A 21,380-nucleotide genomic window follows, 5' to 3' on the forward strand; every position below is an offset into this window, starting at 1 on the left:
TGATTCCATGCTGGGTGGGCTACATTCACCCACATGTAACAACACGAATCCTACAAACTCACTAAGACCCCAGATATTTGAAAACACATATAAATATTTTTTCACTATTTATGCCTCTATCTTGTAAGATCACTGACATTTAAATAACTGTACATCTCCTTACTGGTAATTATAAAATCCTGAAAGCCTTTTACCCCTTCTGCCCCAGAAAGTCACAATCTGTAATCTCCTTACTCTTTCTCCCTTGGGTCCCAGAAGTCCCCGATCACCCTAAACATGGGAAAGGAAAAAAAAAAAAAGACAGTGAGAAATTCCCTTTTTACTCACTGTTCTTGTGTTGCTCAGTCCATTGATTCACACTCCAAGCCACTAAGATCTATCACAGCTGGAAGTCAGTTCCTCTGGGCATTCTGCAAAATGATTAGCTTACCACAAGAGATTGTGTACAACTAGAATTTATTGCCTTTACAAAAAAATAAAGACCCAGAGGACTGAAGTGGTTTGTCTGATTTGATGCTCAGCACATCCGTGATGTGAGGCTATTGCTGAATTTTGACCTCTCAATGGGACGTAGCATCTTCAGGGATGGGTCTACACTACATCTAGGGTGGGAAGACATCCTATATAAGACAGGGTTTCCCAAATTTCAACCTCAAATCTACCATGCTTTACTGAGAGCGTATGAAATATTAGCTGTTCCTGGAAGTTTTTTATAATGGGCATGGGACATGAGGCTGAAGGGCAGGACTCATTCCTGGTGGCACTTCATAACCTTCTCCAGTGCTCAAGATGGGCGTGGTGGCAGCAGGAGAAGGGAGAGGCTGCAAGGACCAGGAGGGGACAGGAAAGTAGACACAGGCAGACCTGTGTGTGGATCCCACCCCTGGCATCCCATTGCACACCTCTGACATTTGGACAAAAATCTGTTCTTCTCATTATTGCATCTTCCAGCGGTTGCAGGTGGCATGTAGGAGGAAACCAAGGGGACTTCTGGTCACTTAGGCAAATGAAAGGGTATGTGTTTCCTGTTTAGTGATCCTCATCCTGCTGATGCTGTGGGACATCTGGTCCCTAGCCCTCTTCCCCCAACACTGCATATTTGGGGATCAAACAGAGCATACCAGGGGTCTCCTTCCATCCAAACTCCCATATTACCTTCTGAAAAGACCTAGGCATGCACAAAGACCGTATGCACCCTCATCCCAGCCCAGGCTTTACTGGGAGCTGCTAGTGCCACTTCACATTTCTACATCCTGATCAAGGTGCCCTCCCAGTCCACCCCCAGAAGATGCTGGGATTATCCCCACTGTTTCAACAGGAGCATCAGCAGTGTGGGATGCTGCAGAGAAAGATAACTGTTGCTTACTCTTTCACCTTTCACACCTGGGAAGCCTTTTAGACCCTGCAAGAACAGAAAACAAGATGTGAAGGTAAATACCAGTAGGGGAAGGTGTTAGGAAAGAGCAGCCTCTGCTTGAAGGCAGAGCTGACTCCAAGGATGGGCTCCGCCATGGAGAAGCTGCTGGTGGGACTGGCACAGGAGCCTCTACTCTCCTTTCCTTCCCCCCGAGATCAATTTGATAAGTGAATCACACTGCTGCAAAGAGAAAATTTAGCCTTAAGGTTCTGCACACCACTGGGTCTCAGGCAAAACTCAGGATCTCTTGGTGGATGTATAAATTTAGTCAATGTCCCCCCTTTTGCAAGGCACATACTGTGACTTTTGTAATTTAACAAGTGGCAGCCTCCACCTCTCAGAGATCATTGGGAATGGGTTGCTCCTGGAGGGCTCCTCATAGGTGGGGGTGACACGGATCCCCAGATGTCCCCCAGGGCAGGCCAGAGCCCTTGGAGACACAGCCAGGATGGGAACCACACCTGGAGAGCTGAAAAGCCATTGTGGTCACCCCAGGTGTAACCCATTTGCAAAACTGGGGGAGTGGTGACGTTCCATGAATACGCAGAGAGGTTGGACCTTCCACCTGCAGAACTGGCAGCTCATCACAGAGGTGGGCATGGACAGGGCAGATGGGGAGGAGATAAAGTACAGACATTTCCCAAAGGGCACAAAGCCTGGGCTTTGCCGTGCCCCCGTGCTGCTGCTCTGACCACTGGGACACATCATCTTGCAAGCCCTCGTGGTGTAAGGGCCAGTCTTGCTGAGAATCAGCCCTTCAGGGTTGAGATTCCAGAGTGAAACCTGGTTCTGCAACCACCCTTGGCCTTCTGAGGAACTTCATAAAGGCCCATCTTGCTCATAATAACAGATTAATTCTGTTAGAGACAACAGCCTAATAAATAAAAAGGTGTTTGTCGAAATGCCGTCTATGATCTGTGGCTCCCCTGACTCAGTCCCCTATCAGTGAAAATGGAATTTACAACAGAACAAGATCCTGAAATTCATGCAGGCAAGCAGACCTGGCAAAGAAGTACAGAGAGGGAGTGATGCTTTAGGAGGACTTCAAAAGCAGCCTGTAGGTGAGTCAGTCAAATGGACAAGAGCATAGAGCAACCGTGCTCAGCATGACAAATGATGTCTCACCACTGCCTACGAGATTTACACTGACACATCCCAACACGTCGCAATTCAGCTTCCCCAAATCTCTATTTCCCACTTGAAGGCATCAACCCATTTTAATTTTTTCTTTGCTCGTATGGATTTTGCTAACCCTCAGCCCACTGTTTCCCATGCTGTAAAATCAGCCCTCCGTGATATTTTAACACTCACCATCATGCCAGGGGGGCCCCGGACACCCACGATGCCCTTGTCACCCTGTGAAGAAGAAGGTAGAGGATGAAAGATTGGACATGAGCCGGCAATGTGTGCTTGCAGCTCAGAAAACCAGTCGTATCCAGTGTGGGCAGCAGGTGGACGGAGGGGATCCTGCCCCTCTGCCCTGCTCTGGTGAGACCCCCCTGCAGTGCTGGGCCAGCTCTGGGTCCTCAGCACGGGACACACATGGACCTGCTGGAGAGGGGCCAGAGGAGCCCCAGAAATTATCTGGGGCTGGAACAGCTCTGCTGGGAGGACAGGCTGGGAGAGCTGGGTGTTCAGCTGGAGAACAGAAGCTCCGGGGCGCCTTATTGCAGCCTTCCCAGACTTAAAAGGGGCTGATAAGATAGACAGGGACAGACTTTTGAGGAGAGCCTGTTGTGATAGGACAAGGGGTGATTATTGTAAACTAAAGGAGGGGAGATTCAGGTTGGACATGGGTAAGAAATTCTTTACTCTGAGGGTGGGGAGAGCCTGGCCCAGGTTGGCCAGAGAGGTGGTGGATGAACCATCCCTGGAGACATCCCAGGCCAGGCTGGACGGGGCTCTGAGCAACCTGAGCTGGTGCAGATGTCCCTGCTCATGGCTGGGGGGAGCACTGGATGAGCTCTAAGGTCCCTTCAACGCAAACTATTTTATGATTCTGTAATAGCATTATTGATGGCCACCAGCAAAGACAAATGCAACACATACAGTCTCAACTCTCTAAACCATCCCACTGGGGACAACAGGAATTAAGCATGCACAAGCACAGATCCTTGAGCAGTTATCCAACCTTGTTCACTTATACCTCCATCTGAATTAGGTGCCTTAATTCTCCTACTGACCTGGATCAAAGAGCCTAAAGTGCTTGAGACCATCCACATGTCAATGCAGGTGGACACTGCAGTGTTCAGAGAATTATGCTTTGGTCAGCTTGAAGCTTCAGCTTCTCCTCAGTCCTTGAGATAAACATGCATTTGTGAGATGATCTGCGCCTGATTTAGCATGACATTAATCACTCCAAAAAGGTGCCTCTTCCTCTCTGTTGGTATAGAGATGCCCTGGCAGGACTAGCTCAGAAGCCATCTGAGGCTGGATGACGTGGTGCATTCCTCTCCAAAAGCTACTTATGTCTGACAAAGTCATGTGAAACAAGGGACAGAGAGAGGTCTAAGATGTTCCTGGGACAGAGAGACTTCTTGAAACTGATTAGAAGGCTCAGTAGCTTTTCTGTATATTCGTAACTCATTACTGAACGTGATTTCAAGAGGGCTCACCACAATAAATAAGGCAGCCAAGAATTCACCTGGAACTCATACCATGGACTTGCAGAAGGAAGAGGCCACCAGTCAACCGCTCAACAGTAAGTTGTGCCTTTGGAGACCAATGTGAGGCTTATCTTCATGCCCAGCTGTGGTCTCCAGATGCTGCAGACTTTGTTCTGAGCCTCCCTTTAAGTGTGCTATTGGCTCCCCATAAACTTTGCTACAAGGGATAGCTGTGCTGGTGGGTCTATGAAATCCTTTTGTGACCTTCTGAGGTAGATCCTACAAGACTTACCTGTCTTTAAGATTCCTAGACCCAGGCATCGTCCTGTGAGGCCAAATTTAGATCTCTCATATAAAGCCAATGTAATCTGAGATTCTGTGATTCACTTTTAGAGTCAGAAGAGCAGAAACATTATTTCATAATTTCCTCCAGATAATGAAGCTTGAGCGAGGTTTACCCCAGACCTCTCACAGCTGTTGACATTCTCATTAAGTGCTTTGTCTCAGGGGCCTCATTGAACGGTTCTGCTGGCAGATGGGGGGTTTGTCTAAATGGATTGCAGCATAAAATCAGTTTATTCGTGGAACAGCCACAGAAGCAGCAAATTGAAACATGGCCTCTGATTACGACTCAAGAAGGTCTCCCTGGGGTCTTTGCCAGAAGGAGACCAAAACTTCTTAGAGACGTGAGAAAAAGTGAATGTTGCAGCCCCAAGGATGATGGGGGCTGGTTTCCCTTTGCCAGGACAACAGGATGGAAGAGGGGAAGTAGGATAAAAAAAAGCTGGAGGCAGATTTCTGAAGGAATGAGTATCATCCCCAAAGCATATAAAAATGAGGTTGGTCTTCACCGAACCGCTAGAATTAAGACATGCAGAGGTTGGGGTGTAGATATTGCCTTCAACACTCCCATCTAGCCCATGAGAGCACAGCCAACACAGTCAGCAGGGCAGGATTCACTTGGCCATGCAGTTGATCAGTGCATCTGCAATGCTTGAGGATGTCTAATTAAGCTAATTGCAACCTGAAGACAGAGTCTGGTCAGTGCCAGCTCCAAATCTGGCTGGTGAAAAATTAAGGAGGGCTCGGAAATCAGCCCTTTAGGCATCTGCTAAGATGAGTGAGTGGGAGGTGATGGTGTAAAGCTACCTCCAAACAAGGGTAGGCTGCAAGAAGCCAAGCCAGGAACTTTCATGGAGACACCCAGTTTAAGAAGGACAAGGAGACTGAAGAAAGTCCAGCAACGGGCTACAAAGGTGATTATGGGTCTGGAGCATCTTTCTTGTGAGAAAAGACTGAGAGAGCTGGGCCTATTCAGCCCGGAGAAGAGAAGCTGAGAGGGGATCTCTTCAATGGTTATAAATATCTCCAGGGTGGGTGTTAGAGGATGGACCAGACTCTGTTCAGTGGTGCCCAACGACAGGATGAGGGGCAACAGGCACAGACCAAAGCACAGGAGGTTGCACCTGAACATGAGGAGAAACTTCTTTCCTTTGAGATGCCAGAGCCTGGACCAGGCTGCCCAGAGAGGCTGTGGAGTCTCCTTCTCTGGAGACATTGAAACCCGCCTGGACACATTCCTGTGTGATCTGCTCTGGTGAACCTGCGTTAGCAGGTGGGTTGGACTGGGTGATCTCCAGAGGTCCCTTCCAACCCCAACCAGTCTGTGATTCTGTTACCTACCTGAGGGCCAGGCAGTCCGCGAGGACCTCTTGGGCCCACTGCTCCAATGCCGATTTCTCCCTGCAGAACAGAGAACTCCAGAGGTCTCATTCGGAGGAAGGACACTACATCACACAATTACTGATTAGTCTGGCCATGATTTAAAAGTCACAAAAAGAAAGAGTCAGAAGACACAATTCCATTGACTTTCTGCTGCTTTCTCTGGAGGATGCTCCAGCAGCCGAGGGGATGAAGGGCATGAGGGTGAAAGAGGGATGAAGTGGTTGGATGGGGTCAGGGCTAAGGAGCCAGGGGAGGGCAATGGACTGTCCCATTGCCACCCTGGGATCTCAGCTACTTGTGACCTGCCTGGCAGGTTGATACTCACCTTGTTGCCTTTGGGTCCGGGTGTCCCAGGAATCCCCTGTAGGGCAAGGAAAACAAAATAGAAGGGAGGTGTTTGCTTTGTGGTCCTTGATGCACTCCTGTCCCAGTACTCCAGGAAGGTGAAAGCACACCCAGCTTAGGTACTATGGCCTCAACCTCTCTTCTCAGCCATCCCTCTGCTGCTCTAAAGGGTGTTGTACAAAAGTCACCTCTTTTCCTGGGGATCCTGGTGGTCCCATGGGCCCAGCAAATCCATTCCGGCCTCTCTTCCCATGCTTCCCCTTGAAAACAAAACCCTTTAAGGAGTAGAACTCTTTGATGGAAGGATTGTGTTTTCCCCCATCCAGCCAGAAATCAGAAGCTGGTACCCCCATGTGTTCCTTGCACTGGCAGAAAGCAGGAGGAAGAGTCATTGGGGTGCTCCCCGTGTGAGCTTCTTGTCGTTGAGGAGAACAGACTCCAGTTCCACTGAGACCCTCAGTTTAGGCACATTATGGTCCCCCATAACACCTTCCACTAAGCCTCCATGTCCCTGCAATGAGACTTAACCCACTGCTCCCTCTGTTCCCAGGGGCTAATGACCCCGAGCCCCCTTGCTGACATCCCCTGTGCTATCGCCACCCCTGTTCTTCCCAGTTGTCTCACCAAGTCACAACACTGAATTTAAAAGAAGAAAACCAGGTCCCCACTATGCTTGGAGCCCCACTGATTTATATGTATTTATTTATCTATCTATTTATTTATTTATTTTAACTTGAAGGACATCCTGGAGCTGCACTGCTTTTGTTTGTTTGTTTGTTTTGAACTTGAAGGACACCCCCTGTGCCAAACCTTTTGGCACATTTTTTTCCCCCCCAGTTACATCAGTTGGTCTAATATATGCTATTACCTCTCCTTTTGCAACCAGGCTTTGTTCCCACTTCTCTTCACTGACAATGTATGGGCTCAGGGTCTGGAGACCTGGATGGGTGGGTGCTTGACCCACAGTGGACATCCAGTAGGACCATTGTTGTTTTCATCTTGAGGTGCCTAACACAACACATGCATTCCCTTCACTGCACACCACCTACCTTCTGGCCCGGCATCCCAGGCAGACCTGGAGCCCCTCTGTGCCCCTGTGAGCCAGGAGTGCCGGCATTGCCATGAATGCCCTGGATGCCCTGAGCTCCTGGAGGTCCTGGGGCTCCTGGCTCACCCTGTTGAGTGAATCACAAGGAATTTGGATCTCAGGTGAGATTAACTTCCCCCCACAAAGGTCTTGGAAGAAATCCTTGAATTCGTATGACCAGTACACAGAATTGGGGCCGCCTCCTCCAGCCGAGATCCATAAGAGAGGTCCTAGGGCTGGAGAAAGTGCTATACCATGGCTTGCTATGTGGGGAGCCCTTACCTGCAGACCCTCAGAGCTCTGCGGTGAATTCAAACCCTGTACACCTGTAATGTCCCAGGCGTTTGCAAAAGCGCGTCTCTGCTGAGACCACAATTCTCTGGATCTTTTTTCACAGACGTATTTATTCTCTGGACCCCACCTGCTTTGAAATGGCCCTTTGGAAGATACAGAACAATCCCTCTGTCCCAGACCCATGTGATGGTGTCCCTGCCTTCCCAGGCTGGGACTGGTTTTGGTGCTTGATCTTTGCAGTCCCAGCCAGCTCTGTGCTCCACACCCAGCAGTAGAAAGATCGGCAAGGACTAAAAAGAGCAAGACCCAGAAAAAAACAAATGAGATCCTATCTAAAAGAGAAGAAAGGCTTACCTTAAATCCAGGTGGCCCAGCCTGACCAACAGGACCTCTGAATCCAATTCCTGGTTCTCCCTGTGAAAAGAAGGTGGTCATGAAAAAGCAAGAACATTCCTTCCACTGTGGGCCCATCAAAATCAGAGCTTGCTTCATGGTGCTCCCTGGACACCCAGCTGAAGTCCCTCAGAGCTGATCCTACATTGAGGGTTTCTACAGAGCCCTCACTGACCATCACATTTCCTCTAGATGCTGGGAAGTCTTATGACCTGGAGAGATAAAGCTGCTGAAGAGCTTTTACACAGTTTTGGAGAAGAGAGAGATGAGTTGCAGGAATATTATGGTGCTAGAGGACTCCAGGTGAGACTTGTATCTTGTGGCACTACTCATAAGGTGGATGCCCTGTCTATGTGAGCCATCTGGGGTTCCTCCCTAGTGAACAGGGAGATGCTGGGTCCCCAGAGAGCAAGTTGTCCTGGCCACACTGAGCCCATATCTCAGGAGGTTACCTGGACACCTTCCTCTGAGATGGGAAGGTTAGGTATGGCAAAAGGAGAGAAGTCATGGAGGGAGAGCAGGAGACAAGTTCTCACAGTGTAAGAAGAGACACCCCTGACTTTAGTACCAACATCGTTCTTTACCTTTTGACCATTTTCACCTCTGTCTCCTTTCTTGCCCTGTGAAATGAAGAAAGAGTTACCAGGCCTGTGGGAGAGCTCACGTGAAGTACAACTTCAGTGCAACTCTGAGGAAAAGCAAAGGTTTCCTGTTGTGCTTATGGCCAATTGCAGCATGGAGCAACTGGCCCCTTTGACCTCCACCTCTTGTCCCCAGAGGAGGTGGGCAGTGGCTGCATGACCAGGGAAGAGCCAAATGCCCTAATGCAGAGCCACACTGCTCCCGGGAAGGAGACGGAGTACTGGGCTGACCCAGTAGATTTTGACTTTCCTATGGCAATCTCCAGTGATGGATTTGTGCCACTTATCTGGTAACGCCATCCTGCTCCAGCTGCTGACACCAGCTCCACAGCTCACCTTTTCTCCAGGTTCCCCCATCTCCCCAGGCTGCCCCTGCAAGACAAAAACCAGCCACCTTCCAGCCACCTCCCCTCCCTCCCTCCCTTCCTCCCTCCCTTCTCATCACTGTGTCCCCAGGATGCTGCACCACCCAGGTGTTGAAACAGTAGCCCGTGCGAAATACCCCTTCCTCATCAGTTCCTCTTCCCTTTTAACAACGACCCTGCCTTGTCTGCCTTTCTCCTGAATATCTGGGTCCCACAACCCCAGATCTGCAGTCTGGTCCCTATAAGTCTTTGCTGTGGACATTGTTAATGAAATGCTGTTTTGCATGGCACTTCTTCCACCCCTGTCCTCACGCCAGGGCCGGGTTTTGCTTGTCTGTCACCTGGTTTAGTTCACGGATAGAACAGAAAATGAACATGAGGAAAACCTCCTGAATTTTAGCATTTACTCCTGGGTGCATGGCAGGTGTGCGTGCGTTAGTGTTGCTGGAAGGGAGGGAATGGAAACACGCAGACAGGTTCAGGGATAAAGGTGGAACTGTGCGAATCCCAATTTACATGGGTACAGTCTTCCATGGACCCTGAATGTCCTCTCCATCACCACGTCCCCCACTGCCTCTCCCTTTCCAGACCCTCTTAGCACAGAGAGCTTTCTCCTGGTCTCAGAAGCTCAGACCAGAAAAACACTGTAGTTACCTTTTCTCCTTTGTCTCCACGGGCTCCTGGAGCTCCCGTTTCTCCCTGGAAAACAACACCTTCCATTGCAAAGATGCATTGCTATGTTTTCCCCTCCCTCTTTAGACCAGGCAGGTGCTGCTCTTGTTCCTGCATCAGCTTTTGGCAGATATCTGTGGGGGAACCCCTCATTTTCACAACTTGCATTCCCAGGCGAGACTGGAGATGTCCCTCACCCTCTCCTACTACCTATCCTGTGCAGTGGAAATGCAGAGAGAGAAAACATAAATTGCAGAGTAAAGGCCAGATATGAGTGGTAAGATGAGGGTCTCCCTGCCTCAGGCTTCTGCAGATCTTAAAATATGCCGTGAAGAAACGTCTTCTATGAGGAAAGGCTGAGAGAGTTGGGGGTGTTCAGCCTGGAGAAGAGAAGGCTCCAGGGACACCTTATTGCGGCCTTTCTGTACATAAAGGGGCCACTAAGAGAGATGGGGACAGACTTTTTAGCAGGCCTGTTGCAACAGGACAAGGGGTGATGGTTTTAAACTAAAAGAGGGGAGGTTCAGGCCGGACATGAGGAAGAAATTTATTACACTGAGGTGGTGAAACACTGGCCCAGGTTGGCTGGAGAGGTGGTGGCTGAACCATCCCTGGAGACATCCCAGGCCAGGCTGGACGGGGCTCTGAGCAACCTGAGCTGGTGAAGATGTCCCTGCTCAGGGGGGGAACTGGATGAGCTTTGAAGCTCCCTTCCAACCCAAACTATTCTATTCTATGAATCTATGAGTTTAAGTGAGATGGGAGAAGTTCACAGAGGAGAGATTAAGGATCCTCAAAACACAAACACCACATCTGGATCAGCTGTGAAAGGTTCAAGCCTGAGATCTCTGCTCATCATCAATGGCCAAAACTGTTGATTACTCCCCTTGAACCCACTGGTCTGGCCAATTTTCACCCATGATTCCTCAGCCTCCAAATGAGACTGGGAGATGGATCACCATCCCGGCTACACCCAGCACCATTTGATACCTGCATTAGAAGGTGAAACAAAAGCACTGACCTTTTGGCCACAGGAGGGTGGATCTGCTGGCCCAGTTTCCTCCTTCTATAAGAAAAAATAATACACATACAGAAAAAGGCTGGGATGCAGTGTGGTGGGAGAAAGGACCAGCTACATCCTCACCACATGCAGCTGTGATAAAAGGAGTACAACATGAATACCGTACCTTAATTCTCCTCAGGCGATGAGGGCCTGGGTATGCCTTGAATCAAAAAAGAAAAGAAGAAAGTGGGAGAGAAGTTCGAGAAATGTTTCACCCCTAAGCCATGGAAAAGACATCTCCAAGCAGTGAGATGTTAGGCAGCCAGTGGAGAGGATGGAGGCATCTCGCGGGCAAGTTTTGTGTCAGCAGGGCTCAGGAGACCCTCACCAAAGTGCCTCTGGATATGGGGTGGCCTCCAGGCTCTTTCTGATCTGGTCCAGATGTCTCAGATGGGACAACTCTTTACAGAGGACCATGAGAAGATGTGTTTGCTCATGGTGTGGATGAGCTCAGCTCAGTGTTGCTGTTCCTCCTGGGAACGCAGGGTGAGGGTCACTCACTGCTTTCAAAAAAACTCATTCAAACTTAGGGGAACACTGTTCAGAATTTTTCATCCTTAACTCCTGGAAATAGTTTTTTTCTCTAAATTTTGTAAAAAGCAACTCTTTGCACTTTCCATTTCTGGGATATCGTGTAATTTGGGGACAAACTTTTTAGTAGGGCCTGTGGTGATAGGATAAGGGGTAGCAATTTTAAACTAAAAGAGGGGAGATTCAGACTAGATATAAGGAAGAAAATTTTCACGATGAGGGTGGTGAGAGCCTGGCCCAGGTTGGCCAGAGAGGTGGTGGATGAACCATCCCTGGAGACATCCCAGGCCAGGCTGGACGGGGCTCTGAGCGACCTGAGCTGGTGCAGATGTCCCTGCTCGTGGCAGGGGGGGCACTGGGGGAGCTGGGAAGGGCCCTTCCAACTCGAACCATTCTATGATTCTATGATAATTGTGCAGGTGCATGTGTTTATAAACACACACATACATATTTACATGTTTACATGGGCATGTCTTCTAAACTCTCAAGACACAAAACACCCTTCAGTTATGCTGCTTTCCCCATGAACCAGGTTCTTATGTTCCCTCATTGATTAAGTTTCATTTTCCCCGCTTCTGTTTTCCGAGTATCATGTTTCCCTTGCCAGATACAGGGAGAACAATCTGCTCTGCCAAGAAAAACAGCTTCTTCTGCAGCTGTTTCTTGTTTTATTTATTCATATTTATTGCTAACCTTTCACCCCCCTCTACATTCATCATGACTTTGCACAAGTGGGCAACTGGGGTTCCCCTTGTGTCCATATGTTTGAAGACACCTTTCACAGAATCATAGAATAGTTTGGTTTGGAAGGGACCTTCAAAGCTCATCCAGTGCCCCCCCCTGCCATGAGCAAGGACATCTTCACCAGCTCAGGTTTTCTCTGGCCAACCTGGGCCAGTGTACCCTTGTATGGGGTTTTCACTCACCATGGATCCAGATGAAGATTTCCAAGCTCCTGGAGCACCAGGAGGATGAACCTGTGATGGATCCAATAAGGAATGGTCACCGCTTCCTCCTGGATCGTGCTGGTGGCTCTGCTCTTGCCCACAGGCCAGCCCAAAGTTGCCAGGTTGAAACGGGGTCTTTCCCACATGTCTCTCATGTTCGGCAGTTCTCCTGGCTCTAATGTGCCTTGGGAGCGCAGAGCCATCATCTAAATTCACATGTTCCTGTGGGAAGGGAAACAGCATCCTGCTAAGCACCTACTATAATTTATATTGTAATATTAATATATATTATGTAGCGCTGTTCAATTAATTCCTTGCTATTTCAAAGAAAGAAAAACCGCCTAAAATACTGCAACTTCGAATTTTAAATGCCTCCCCGCATTTAATGTACCCAGTATACCTGATAGCAATAACACAACCATTAATGTCTATTAATGGCTACACTTCAGCCTGCCACTTGGTGATATTTACAGCGCTCGTGATTTTGAGCAATATATATGTAAGGCACACACAGCAAAGTTTGTACAAATAGTTACTGCCCTGGATCACAAATTGTGTGTTCTTTTCCATATTTACAACAGGAAATTATCTGCTTGCTGTTGTAAAGATTATAATGTTTCTAGCTACTGGATATCTCAGTGTACAGCAATTATTCCCTGAACCACACAGTGGATGCACTACAGTGTAGCTTTGCTGAATATTTTGATATGAAAGCAAAAAAGCTCTGAATTTATTTATAATGAAAGAAGGCTGGGTACCTCCTTGCACCCAAACACCAACCCTGCCAGGAGCACACGAGGGAGAAGAAAAAATAAGACGGAGTGTAGTTACTTAGCGCTATTCCCACATTTTTTGGTGTAGAAACAAAGACCTGGATTAATCTAAAATTATTTCATCTAGAAGTATGTGTCGAGACTTTTAGAAGGTTAAAGTCAAGGGAAAGTAAATCCTAAATGTGAGACTTCAAAGAAATGCCGGTTAGTCCAGCCCTGGATACTATGCTGTCAGGTATGCAGGGATGATGTTCCTGTTTGGCTGGATTTTAGCTAGAGATGATAGTTTCACCTAGTGGCTAACGAACCCAGGAAGTTTCTGACTCACCGAAATAAGTAAGGAAAAAAAAATATTTTAGTCCAATTAAAATTTAAATTCTTTACTAAAAGATGGTGAGGGTGACAGCAGGAGGAATAAAAGAGAGGCCAGTGACGTGCTGGCACAGATTTCTGGGGGGAGCTGTAGAGTGCACATCTCGGGTGGTGTTTGTAGGACAAGCTAGAGAAACAGTATCATAGAATGATTTGCATTGGAAGAGACGCTCAAGATCATAGAGTCCAACCATTAACCCAACACGGTCACTACCCCATGTCCCTAAGAACCTCATCTCTGTGTCTGCCCAACCCCTCCAGGGATGGCGACTCCAGCACTGCCCTGGGCAGCCTGTTCCAATGCCCCACAGCCCTTCGGGGAAGAAATTGCTCCCAATATCCAACCTCAACCTCCCCTGGCGCAACTTGAGGCCGTTTCCTCTGGTCCTGGCGCTTGTTCCTGGGGAGCAGAGCCCGATCTCCCCCGGCTCCAAGCTCCTTTCAGGCAGTTCAGAGATCAGAAGGTCTCCCCTCAGCTCCTGTTCTCCAGCTGAACCCCCAGCTCCCTCAACCACTCCTCATAAGACTTGTGCTCCAGGTGCCACAATGTTGAGCCCTGAGGTGATTTTGGTGCCCCTGGTGCCGCCATTTTGTGCACTGAGGTGATCCCGCCACCCCTGGGGCCGCCATTTTGAGCCCTGAGCTGAGGGGCCCCAAACTGCCCCCAGGATGGGAGGTTTGGCCTCCCCAGTGCCCAGCACAGGCCGGTCACTGCCCTGGGCCTGCTGGCCACACCAGTGCTGGTACCAGCCAGGATGCTGGTGGCCTCTTGGCCACCTGGGCCCACGCTGGCTCATGTTCAGCCGCTGGCACCAACACCCCCAAGGCCTTTTCTGCCGGGCACTTTCCAGCCGCTCTTCCCCAGTGCCACTGCTCTTCAACACGGGCCCATGTTCAATTCACAGACATGCAAATAGCGTCACAAGGCAGCGGCGAGGAGAGCCCATGGGTTGCCAAGACCTCGCTGAGGTTTTGAAGGCGACTCGTATGCATGTGATCTCATAAAGCTGCCATTTACTGAGGTGGTGGGAAATTGCAGAGGGTAATAACTCCCCTTCATCCTGCAATTCCTTCGCAATTTTAGCAGTTTCCTACTCTGAGATGCCAGCAATAAGGCACCTCAAGAAAAGTAGACAGGTTGTAGCTAAAGGAATGATTTACTGATGGCAGCAGAAAAAAAGAAAGGAAAAGACAGAAGGAAGAAAAGGAGGAAAGGAACAGATAAAATTAGGACAGGAAGAGAAAAATGGAAATAAAAGGGGGAGTATAAAAAAAGTATTCTAGCAAAGAAAGAGTTACAGAAAAGACATAAATAGAAAAGGCCTAGAATATATCAGGTGGGAAAATTAAGTGACTATGGGTTTATCCACATGGAGACAATCAGGGGCATTTATCTGAATTAACTGTGAAAATGAGTAAGCTTAACTGCAGGAGATTTGGGAAACAGAGGAGGCAGGAATGGGCCAGTGTAGTCCTGTAATGCCAAAGAAGTGTCTCATCCACCAAAAAAGTAACTGGCCACTTCTCCTTACACAGGCACGTGTACCCGAGCTCATCCTGCCTCTTTATATCAGTTAATTTACTTCTCCCATTAACTCCTGCCAGGCAGAAATTGCACCTCCGAGATGAAGCTCTTCGGCTATTACGGACTGCTTCTCTCTAGGGCCTCATGAACCTTTTAACAGGTAAAATTCGTGATTATAGCTGCTGCTGACGGGAAAACAACCGGCTCTATTTTGCTCTCTTTGCATCGCCCTCTGCTGAGCTTGGTTTGGCTGCTGGAGCCACTGGGGATGAGAGGATGGAGGAGCTGCAGGGAGACAGGGGCTGCTCCTGTTTCCTCACCTTTGGACCACACTTTTCCCTCCTTCTGAGGATAAAGGGGCTTTTACACCAAAAGCAACTGAGGAAAGTGCCTTGGGGTGCAGATCCCATTGTGCTGGGGGGTTTGAAGTGCCCTAAAAAACTTGTGGCAGCTGTTCCACTTTTACAAATGCCATTACCAAAATGGGGATCACGGGACATGAGAGCAGGAAGGGTGATGCTATCAGGCCTGCTTTCAAACAGGTCTTCATTTGATGGGGAACCCTCTGGACTGGGATTCAGAATAAAGCATCTGGCAATACCGAGGACTACACCAATAATTATTGCTGAACACCTCGGTGCAGCATCGTTGTTGAATGGCACTGATATTGCATGCACTAATGCATAGGGCTCTTGCACATCAGCCCCAATGATGATCTTAAGGTCTTTTCCGAACAAAATTATTCCATGATTCTGTATAATCTTGACAAACCCAAAGTATAAACTTTCCCCCAGCCCCCTGTGCTCTGCTTCTGATATAAGAACTGGGTCAGTGACAGATGGGGAATCGCTGCCTTGTCCCATCTCCCCACAACCTGCTCCTGGGGTTAATCAGCTTGAGCTCTTATTTCCCGTTTGAATTATAAGTCTTCAGTTTCCTCCCTTCGGGTCTCCTTTCTTCCACCGCAAGGTTAAAGAGCCCTCTAACATTTGGTATCTCCTCCCTGTGAAAAGCTCTTTGATGCAGAAATCAAGTCATCTCAGGCACCCTGAGTCTGGCTAAAAAATGCCCAGTCTTGGGTCTCTTGTGATAAACGAGCCTGCAAGCCACCTACAAATCAGTTTTGTGGCTCTAATCTACATTACCCATTGGACTTGGAAAAAAAAAAAAAGTGTCATCCCAAAAAGGACACAGATGTCTGGTTTTGGTTCTTGAGATGCAGGGATTAAATCAATTCTTTATGCCCCTGATTACTCAGGACATGCTCCTTTTTGCCCAAAAATCACATTTCACATGGCCACATGATTCCATTTCCTTCCCAGTGCCATGGCCATGGTGTCTGGGCACAGGGATGCACTGAGCCCCCAGACACTGAACAAATATGGGTCATTTCCACTTCATCGAGGAAGAAGATGCTGTGTCTGCGATGTGTCTGATGTATTAAATGACTCCACACAGGGGCACATGTGAAGTCTTGAGGAGTTTGCTCACAAAGAGTATCCAGCACAGCTGAAGTCCACAGTTTCAATTGGAACCACAGACTTGGGACCCGCATAATTTCTTAGTCTCTGGGTACGAGTAACAGAATCATAGAACAGTTTGGGTGGGAGGGACCTTCAAAGCTCCCCCAGTGCCACCCCTGCCATGAGCAGGGACATCTGCAGCAGCTCAGGTTGCTCAGAGCCCCGTCCAGCCTGGCCTGGGATGTCTCCAGGGATGGTTCAGCCACCACCTTTCTGGCCAACCTGGATCAGGCTCTCACCACCCGCAGCATAACAAATTTCTTCCTCATGTCTGGTCTGAATCTCCCCTCTTCTAGTTTAAAACCATCACTCCTTGTCCTATCACAACAGGCTCTGCTCAAAAGTCTGTCCCATCTTTCTTATCAGCCCCTTTTAAGTATGGAAATGCCATAATAAGGTCTCTCCGGAGCCTTCTCTTCTCCAGGCTGAACACCCCCAGCTCTCTCAGCCTTTCCTCATGGGAGAGCTGTTCCAGCCCTCCGATCATTTTTGTGGCCTCCCCGGACCCCTCACCAAGGCCATCCAGTGCCACCCCTGCCATGAGCAGGGACATCTTCACCCAGCTCAGGTTGCTCAGAGCCCCGTCCAGCCTGGCCTGGGATGTCTCCAAGGATGGTACTGAGCTCTACCTGCTTTTGAGAGGAGGACACCATAAAGCTCCCACCTCAGCCAGGGTCCTGCAGCCCAATCCCAGAAAAAATGAGGGGTTTGAGGCTCCATCCTCTGTGCTTTCAGGTCTGTCTCCAGTTTAACCATGCCCAGCCAAGGGAAATGCTGCATCCAGGAGGAGAAATAAAGCTGATGGATGCTCATGTCACAGGCCACTGTCTCCAGAGCTGCAGTTTACACATTTACACACGTGTGTAGTGTGTGTGTGTTTTTGTGCTGGGAGCCCTCTCGTGGCTGCTGCATCCATGGTCCTTCCAGCTTCATGATTCAGAGTGGTGTTAATTTGCAGAGCCAGCCAGGAGACGGCTAAAGTGATGGGAGCAGAAGCAAATGTTCAGCAGACCACCTAAATCAGAGCAAGATTTCCTCTACCAGGGACTCCCCACTCTGAGCTACCTCCTCATTGCTATTCCTAGATATATCCTTGCTGATACTGTTCCTTGCAGTAACCAAGCCTGTAGCTGCAGTCGAACATCTGAGGGACTTTTCAGTTCACTTTTTAAGGCTGCGGGTATCTTGTCTCTGAGCATTTTCAAGAAGAGCATTCCCTCCATCACATAGGAGTACTTCAGTATGCAAAGGTATTAAACCAGCACTGGATTAATGCATTTTCCCTCTCTCCATCACTGGGGCTTGTGTCATGCAATGCACAGTGTTGGGGTAGGATCTCCCAGCTGGGCTGGACTGTGCAGTTATGGTGATGTCCAACCTCGAGGGTGCTGGGTTTAGTTCATGGCAGTGGAACATGGTTTGGGCTCTTAGAAGAAGATGCATGCCCAAGAGGGCACGAAAAAAAAAAAAAAGAGTGAAACGAGATGTTAAGGCTCCAACAACCACACTGCAGCAACTCCACAACTTATTGCCCAGAACCTGAGCTGTGATCGCTGCTGCTACCAGCCTGGATGCACCTTCCAACTTTGTTGAAAATGATGTAACGTGTTTTAGGGGGTGTGTACACATGCACTTGTAAAGCAGCTCTAGTTCCTAGCTATGGAAGAGACCTCTCTATTTGCTACCGTCCCTCAGCTGAAGTGCAGAAACAAACCGCTTCAACTTTTTAAGAGGCAAAAGTCTTACAGACCTTGAAGGAAGAGGTAAGGTGAGCTACCCTGCATCACATTTCCCCTGGGACAGTCACTTTGGCTCAGCTGACTCACAGAAGTTTGTTACGTTACAATTTGCTCATCTGCGAGTCCTTAAAAAGGATAAAGCCCCCAAATTCCTGCTCAGACCCTAAAATCCTCCTCTTTTAGGGAATCAGACCCTGCACTCCAGAGCTGGGCTCAGGATGGTGCATACCAGGGTCTAAAAGACTAATGCTGTTCAGGGAAACCTGGGGGTCTATGGACTATTCTGAGACATCTGTGACAAGTAAGAAAGAAAAGGAAATGTCACGTTGGGGGCACATCTTCAATTCACTGTCTGGGGTCTGATTTAAAAAAGTATTGTCAATCATCGACTATTCAATCAACCAAGCCCCAAAGAACAGGATGGATGCTGAGGCCAGCTGGATTCAGATTAGAAGGAGATTGTCCTTTTTTTTTTTCTCCAACGAAGTGGTAAATTAACCAACAAAACATTTGCCAAGGGCATTGGGGGGTTTCCGCTTCCCTGCTCATACGCAGAGGACAAGGTTGGCCATCAGCCTCCTGCCCAGGTCTCATATCTGAGCAGTGGTCTCCTCTGAGGTTGTGGGGGAGCCCTCCCAGGACTCAGAGCACTGGGTGAAAGATTTGCCTCCCAGTCCCTCACAGTTTATCACTTATCTCCACACTGGTCTACTGCCCAGCGCTGCTGGGGAAGACATACATGGCTGCTGTCCTGCTGTGGTTGTCCTTCCACCTTCTCCTCCAAGGACTCGAGAAGCTCCATTGACTGGTTTCCTTGCAGATCATCTTCTGGGGGCAGTGGGGGCACAGCCAAGCTCTGCAGAGGATGGTAGATGAGTGACAACACAATCTTACTAATTGCCAGAGTGGAAGATCCTTTTCTGGGCTCTGACACCAATTCATGCAGAGTTCCTTACCCTGTTTCTAACTTGGCTCTTCACATCCTTACCCTGTTTCTAACTTGGCTTTTCACTTCCTTACCCTTTCTCTAACTTAGCTTTTCACTTCAGTAAAATAGGAGCAAAACTTACAGAATTGCCAGGATTTGTCCAATCAAGCTTTGAGAAATGTAACTGCTTTGCATCTATTAAATCAGCACAAATTGAAAAGTAATTAAAAGTAACTTTTAAAAGGCATTTACATACACTGCTGAGATAAGTGTTTGTCCCTCTTGAGTCTCTCTCCTTCCTTCTTTCCTCAGATGTTTTCTCCAAGTACTCAGGAGGGTTTCCTGGGGGCTGGTACTCAGGTTCAGAACCACCAGCAGATGGACCCTGTGGAGACCAAAGAAAGTTACCACTTTTCATAAGTCAAGACATCACCCACAATATCCTACTTTATCAACACTGCCATTTATTCAATAGCATGCTCAGAGACAGCAGGACAAGGCTGGAGACCCAAGGTGCCAAGACCTCTCTTGCACCTTACTTGGGAAGTGCCAACAAGGATGGGCTGGGGCAGACTGCAAGGATCCCCGGTGGATCAGAGGGCTGTTTTGACCCATCCACTCCCAGCTCTCTGGTTGAAGACCAGCCGAGACAGACTGGCCCAGATGAGCAGACAGATCCTCGACTCTTTCTGCCAGATTGGGTTGGGCTCCCAAAGCCCAACAGAGGCAGTTTTGGTGTCTCCATACCCCAAATCCCAGCATTGCTGGCACACATCCAGTTCATGTCTCTTGGTGCAAACACATCTACTGACGAGCACTCCATCTCCTGTCAAGGTCCTAAAATGCTATCATCCAGGTTGCAATGATCCAGAAAAGCAATGTCTCACCTGAGATCACAGCAAGAGCCTGGAGCTGACGAACCTGTTTCACCTTATCTAAGTACCTGAGGAACTGGGTCATTGTTGAACCAACCACAGAGGAAGATAAAATCATCAAGAGCTGGCTCCAAACATCTCCACAGCTCTTGTGCTCCAGTTAGAGACAACATTTCCAACCAGTGACCAGTTTATGGAGAATGAGTCACTTCTTGGTTGTCATAAAAAGATGAAAGAGGATGAGAAAAGCCCCACCACAGCTGCAGGCACCATTTCCTTGACTATCCCTTATTAGGACAGTCTAGTATAGGCAAATTAAGATCTGTGACTCCTCCAGCAGCTATGAGAAGTGACCTAGATACAGCCCTTTGATGGTATTCCTGGAGGCGTGTTGTATCACATTGGAACTTGGGTCCAGCATGGAAATTAAGCCTTAACATTGCTAATAAATTCCTAATTCCCGTAACACAAGCTATCTGTTACTTGCAATTGCAAAGGATGCAAGTGACTAGGTTAGCAATTAGTGCGGTTAATCAAGCAAACAAGGGCTGTGGAGTCATGGCAGGGACTCCTCTGTTGGGCAGTCTCAACCCAATCTGACAACAGGATTGGATCCGTCTCTGCTGGAGCAGGAGAGATGCATCTACTTTACAGACTCAAAGTAAGAAGCTGCAGGGCAAGTTCAACAGATCACCAGCATGAGGATGGTTTGAAATCAGCCCAACCTGTGCTGGTTTTTGCTCAGAAGACAAGAAAGATGGAGAGCAAGGAAGGAGGATCAGCAGGAGGCATCACTGGAGCATGGACTGGGAGCTCACAGACAGCTGGTACACATCGGGTGAGCAAACTCTTAATATTGCTGCAGCAAACCAGATGGGCAGGAGCACAGATCTACATAAACACATTCCATCCATTCCGCTGTTTATTTTCACCTCAGGGAGTTCTCCAGACATCGGCACAAAATGAGCCTCCATCTCCAGGCCCTGTGCTTCTTTTGTCACCTCAGTGCTGGTCAGGGCATCACGAGAAGTATCAAACACCAATGAATCCTGCAACATCAAAACCATTGAGTTGATGTGGCTGAGACAAACCTGAGCTCCCAGGAACCACACATAAAAAGAGCTGGATCCTGATGGGTTATTTCTGCACATGGTTCCATCTCTCCAGCATGCTCTGTCCCACCTGGTGACCTTCCCAAACCAGAATGGAATGTCAACAATTCGCTGCTGGCCACCTCAAAGCCTTCCTTCCAAGCTAGTTCGGCTTCCCAGAGACCCCTCTTTGCTTTTGAGGCTGCCCTCATGATCGCTTAGAATCATAGAATCATTTTGGTTGTAAGAGACCCTTAAGATCATCAAGTCCAACCATAACCCAGCCCTGGCACTACCCCATGTCCCTGAGAACCTCATCTCCATTTGTTCAACCCCTCCAGGGACGGTGACTCCACCACTGCCCTGGGCAGCTGTTCCAATGCCCAATGACCCTTTCAATAAAGAAATTCTTCCTAATGTGCAAGCTAAATCATCTCATGCTTCTCATCTCAATAACTTTTTAAAAAA

General features: G+C 48.5%; 1 protein-coding gene across 1 annotated transcript in view; it reads right to left on the minus strand.

Annotated features, from left to right (window-relative positions):
• LOC136003220 (collagen alpha-1(VII) chain-like) overlaps positions 1-21,380 on the minus strand; it is a 110,517-nt gene that overhangs the window by 38,676 nt on the left and 50,461 nt on the right. Inside the window, exons 48-64 of the mRNA XM_065658617.1 lie at positions 20,754-20,870; positions 19,203-19,331; positions 18,758-18,874; positions 12,066-12,308; positions 10,733-10,768; positions 10,567-10,611; positions 9,528-9,572; positions 8,845-8,880; positions 8,452-8,487; positions 7,829-7,888; positions 7,143-7,268; positions 6,282-6,353; positions 6,074-6,109; positions 5,707-5,766; positions 2,729-2,773; positions 1,367-1,402; positions 235-270 (exon numbers count right to left, since the gene is read on the minus strand). Coding sequence (XP_065514689.1) covers positions 235-270; positions 1,367-1,402; positions 2,729-2,773; positions 5,707-5,766; positions 6,074-6,109; positions 6,282-6,353; positions 7,143-7,268; positions 7,829-7,888; positions 8,452-8,487; positions 8,845-8,880; positions 9,528-9,572; positions 10,567-10,611; positions 10,733-10,768; positions 12,066-12,308; positions 18,758-18,874; positions 19,203-19,331; positions 20,754-20,870 — 1,275 coding nt within the window. The remainder of the gene's footprint in view (positions 1-234; positions 271-1,366; positions 1,403-2,728; positions 2,774-5,706; positions 5,767-6,073; positions 6,110-6,281; positions 6,354-7,142; positions 7,269-7,828; positions 7,889-8,451; positions 8,488-8,844; positions 8,881-9,527; positions 9,573-10,566; positions 10,612-10,732; positions 10,769-12,065; positions 12,309-18,757; positions 18,875-19,202; positions 19,332-20,753; positions 20,871-21,380) is intronic.

This window comes from Caloenas nicobarica, chromosome 1 (assembly GCF_036013445.1).
Source record: "Caloenas nicobarica isolate bCalNic1 chromosome 1, bCalNic1.hap1, whole genome shotgun sequence".
Classification (NCBI taxonomy): domain Eukaryota; kingdom Metazoa; phylum Chordata; class Aves; order Columbiformes; family Columbidae; genus Caloenas; species Caloenas nicobarica.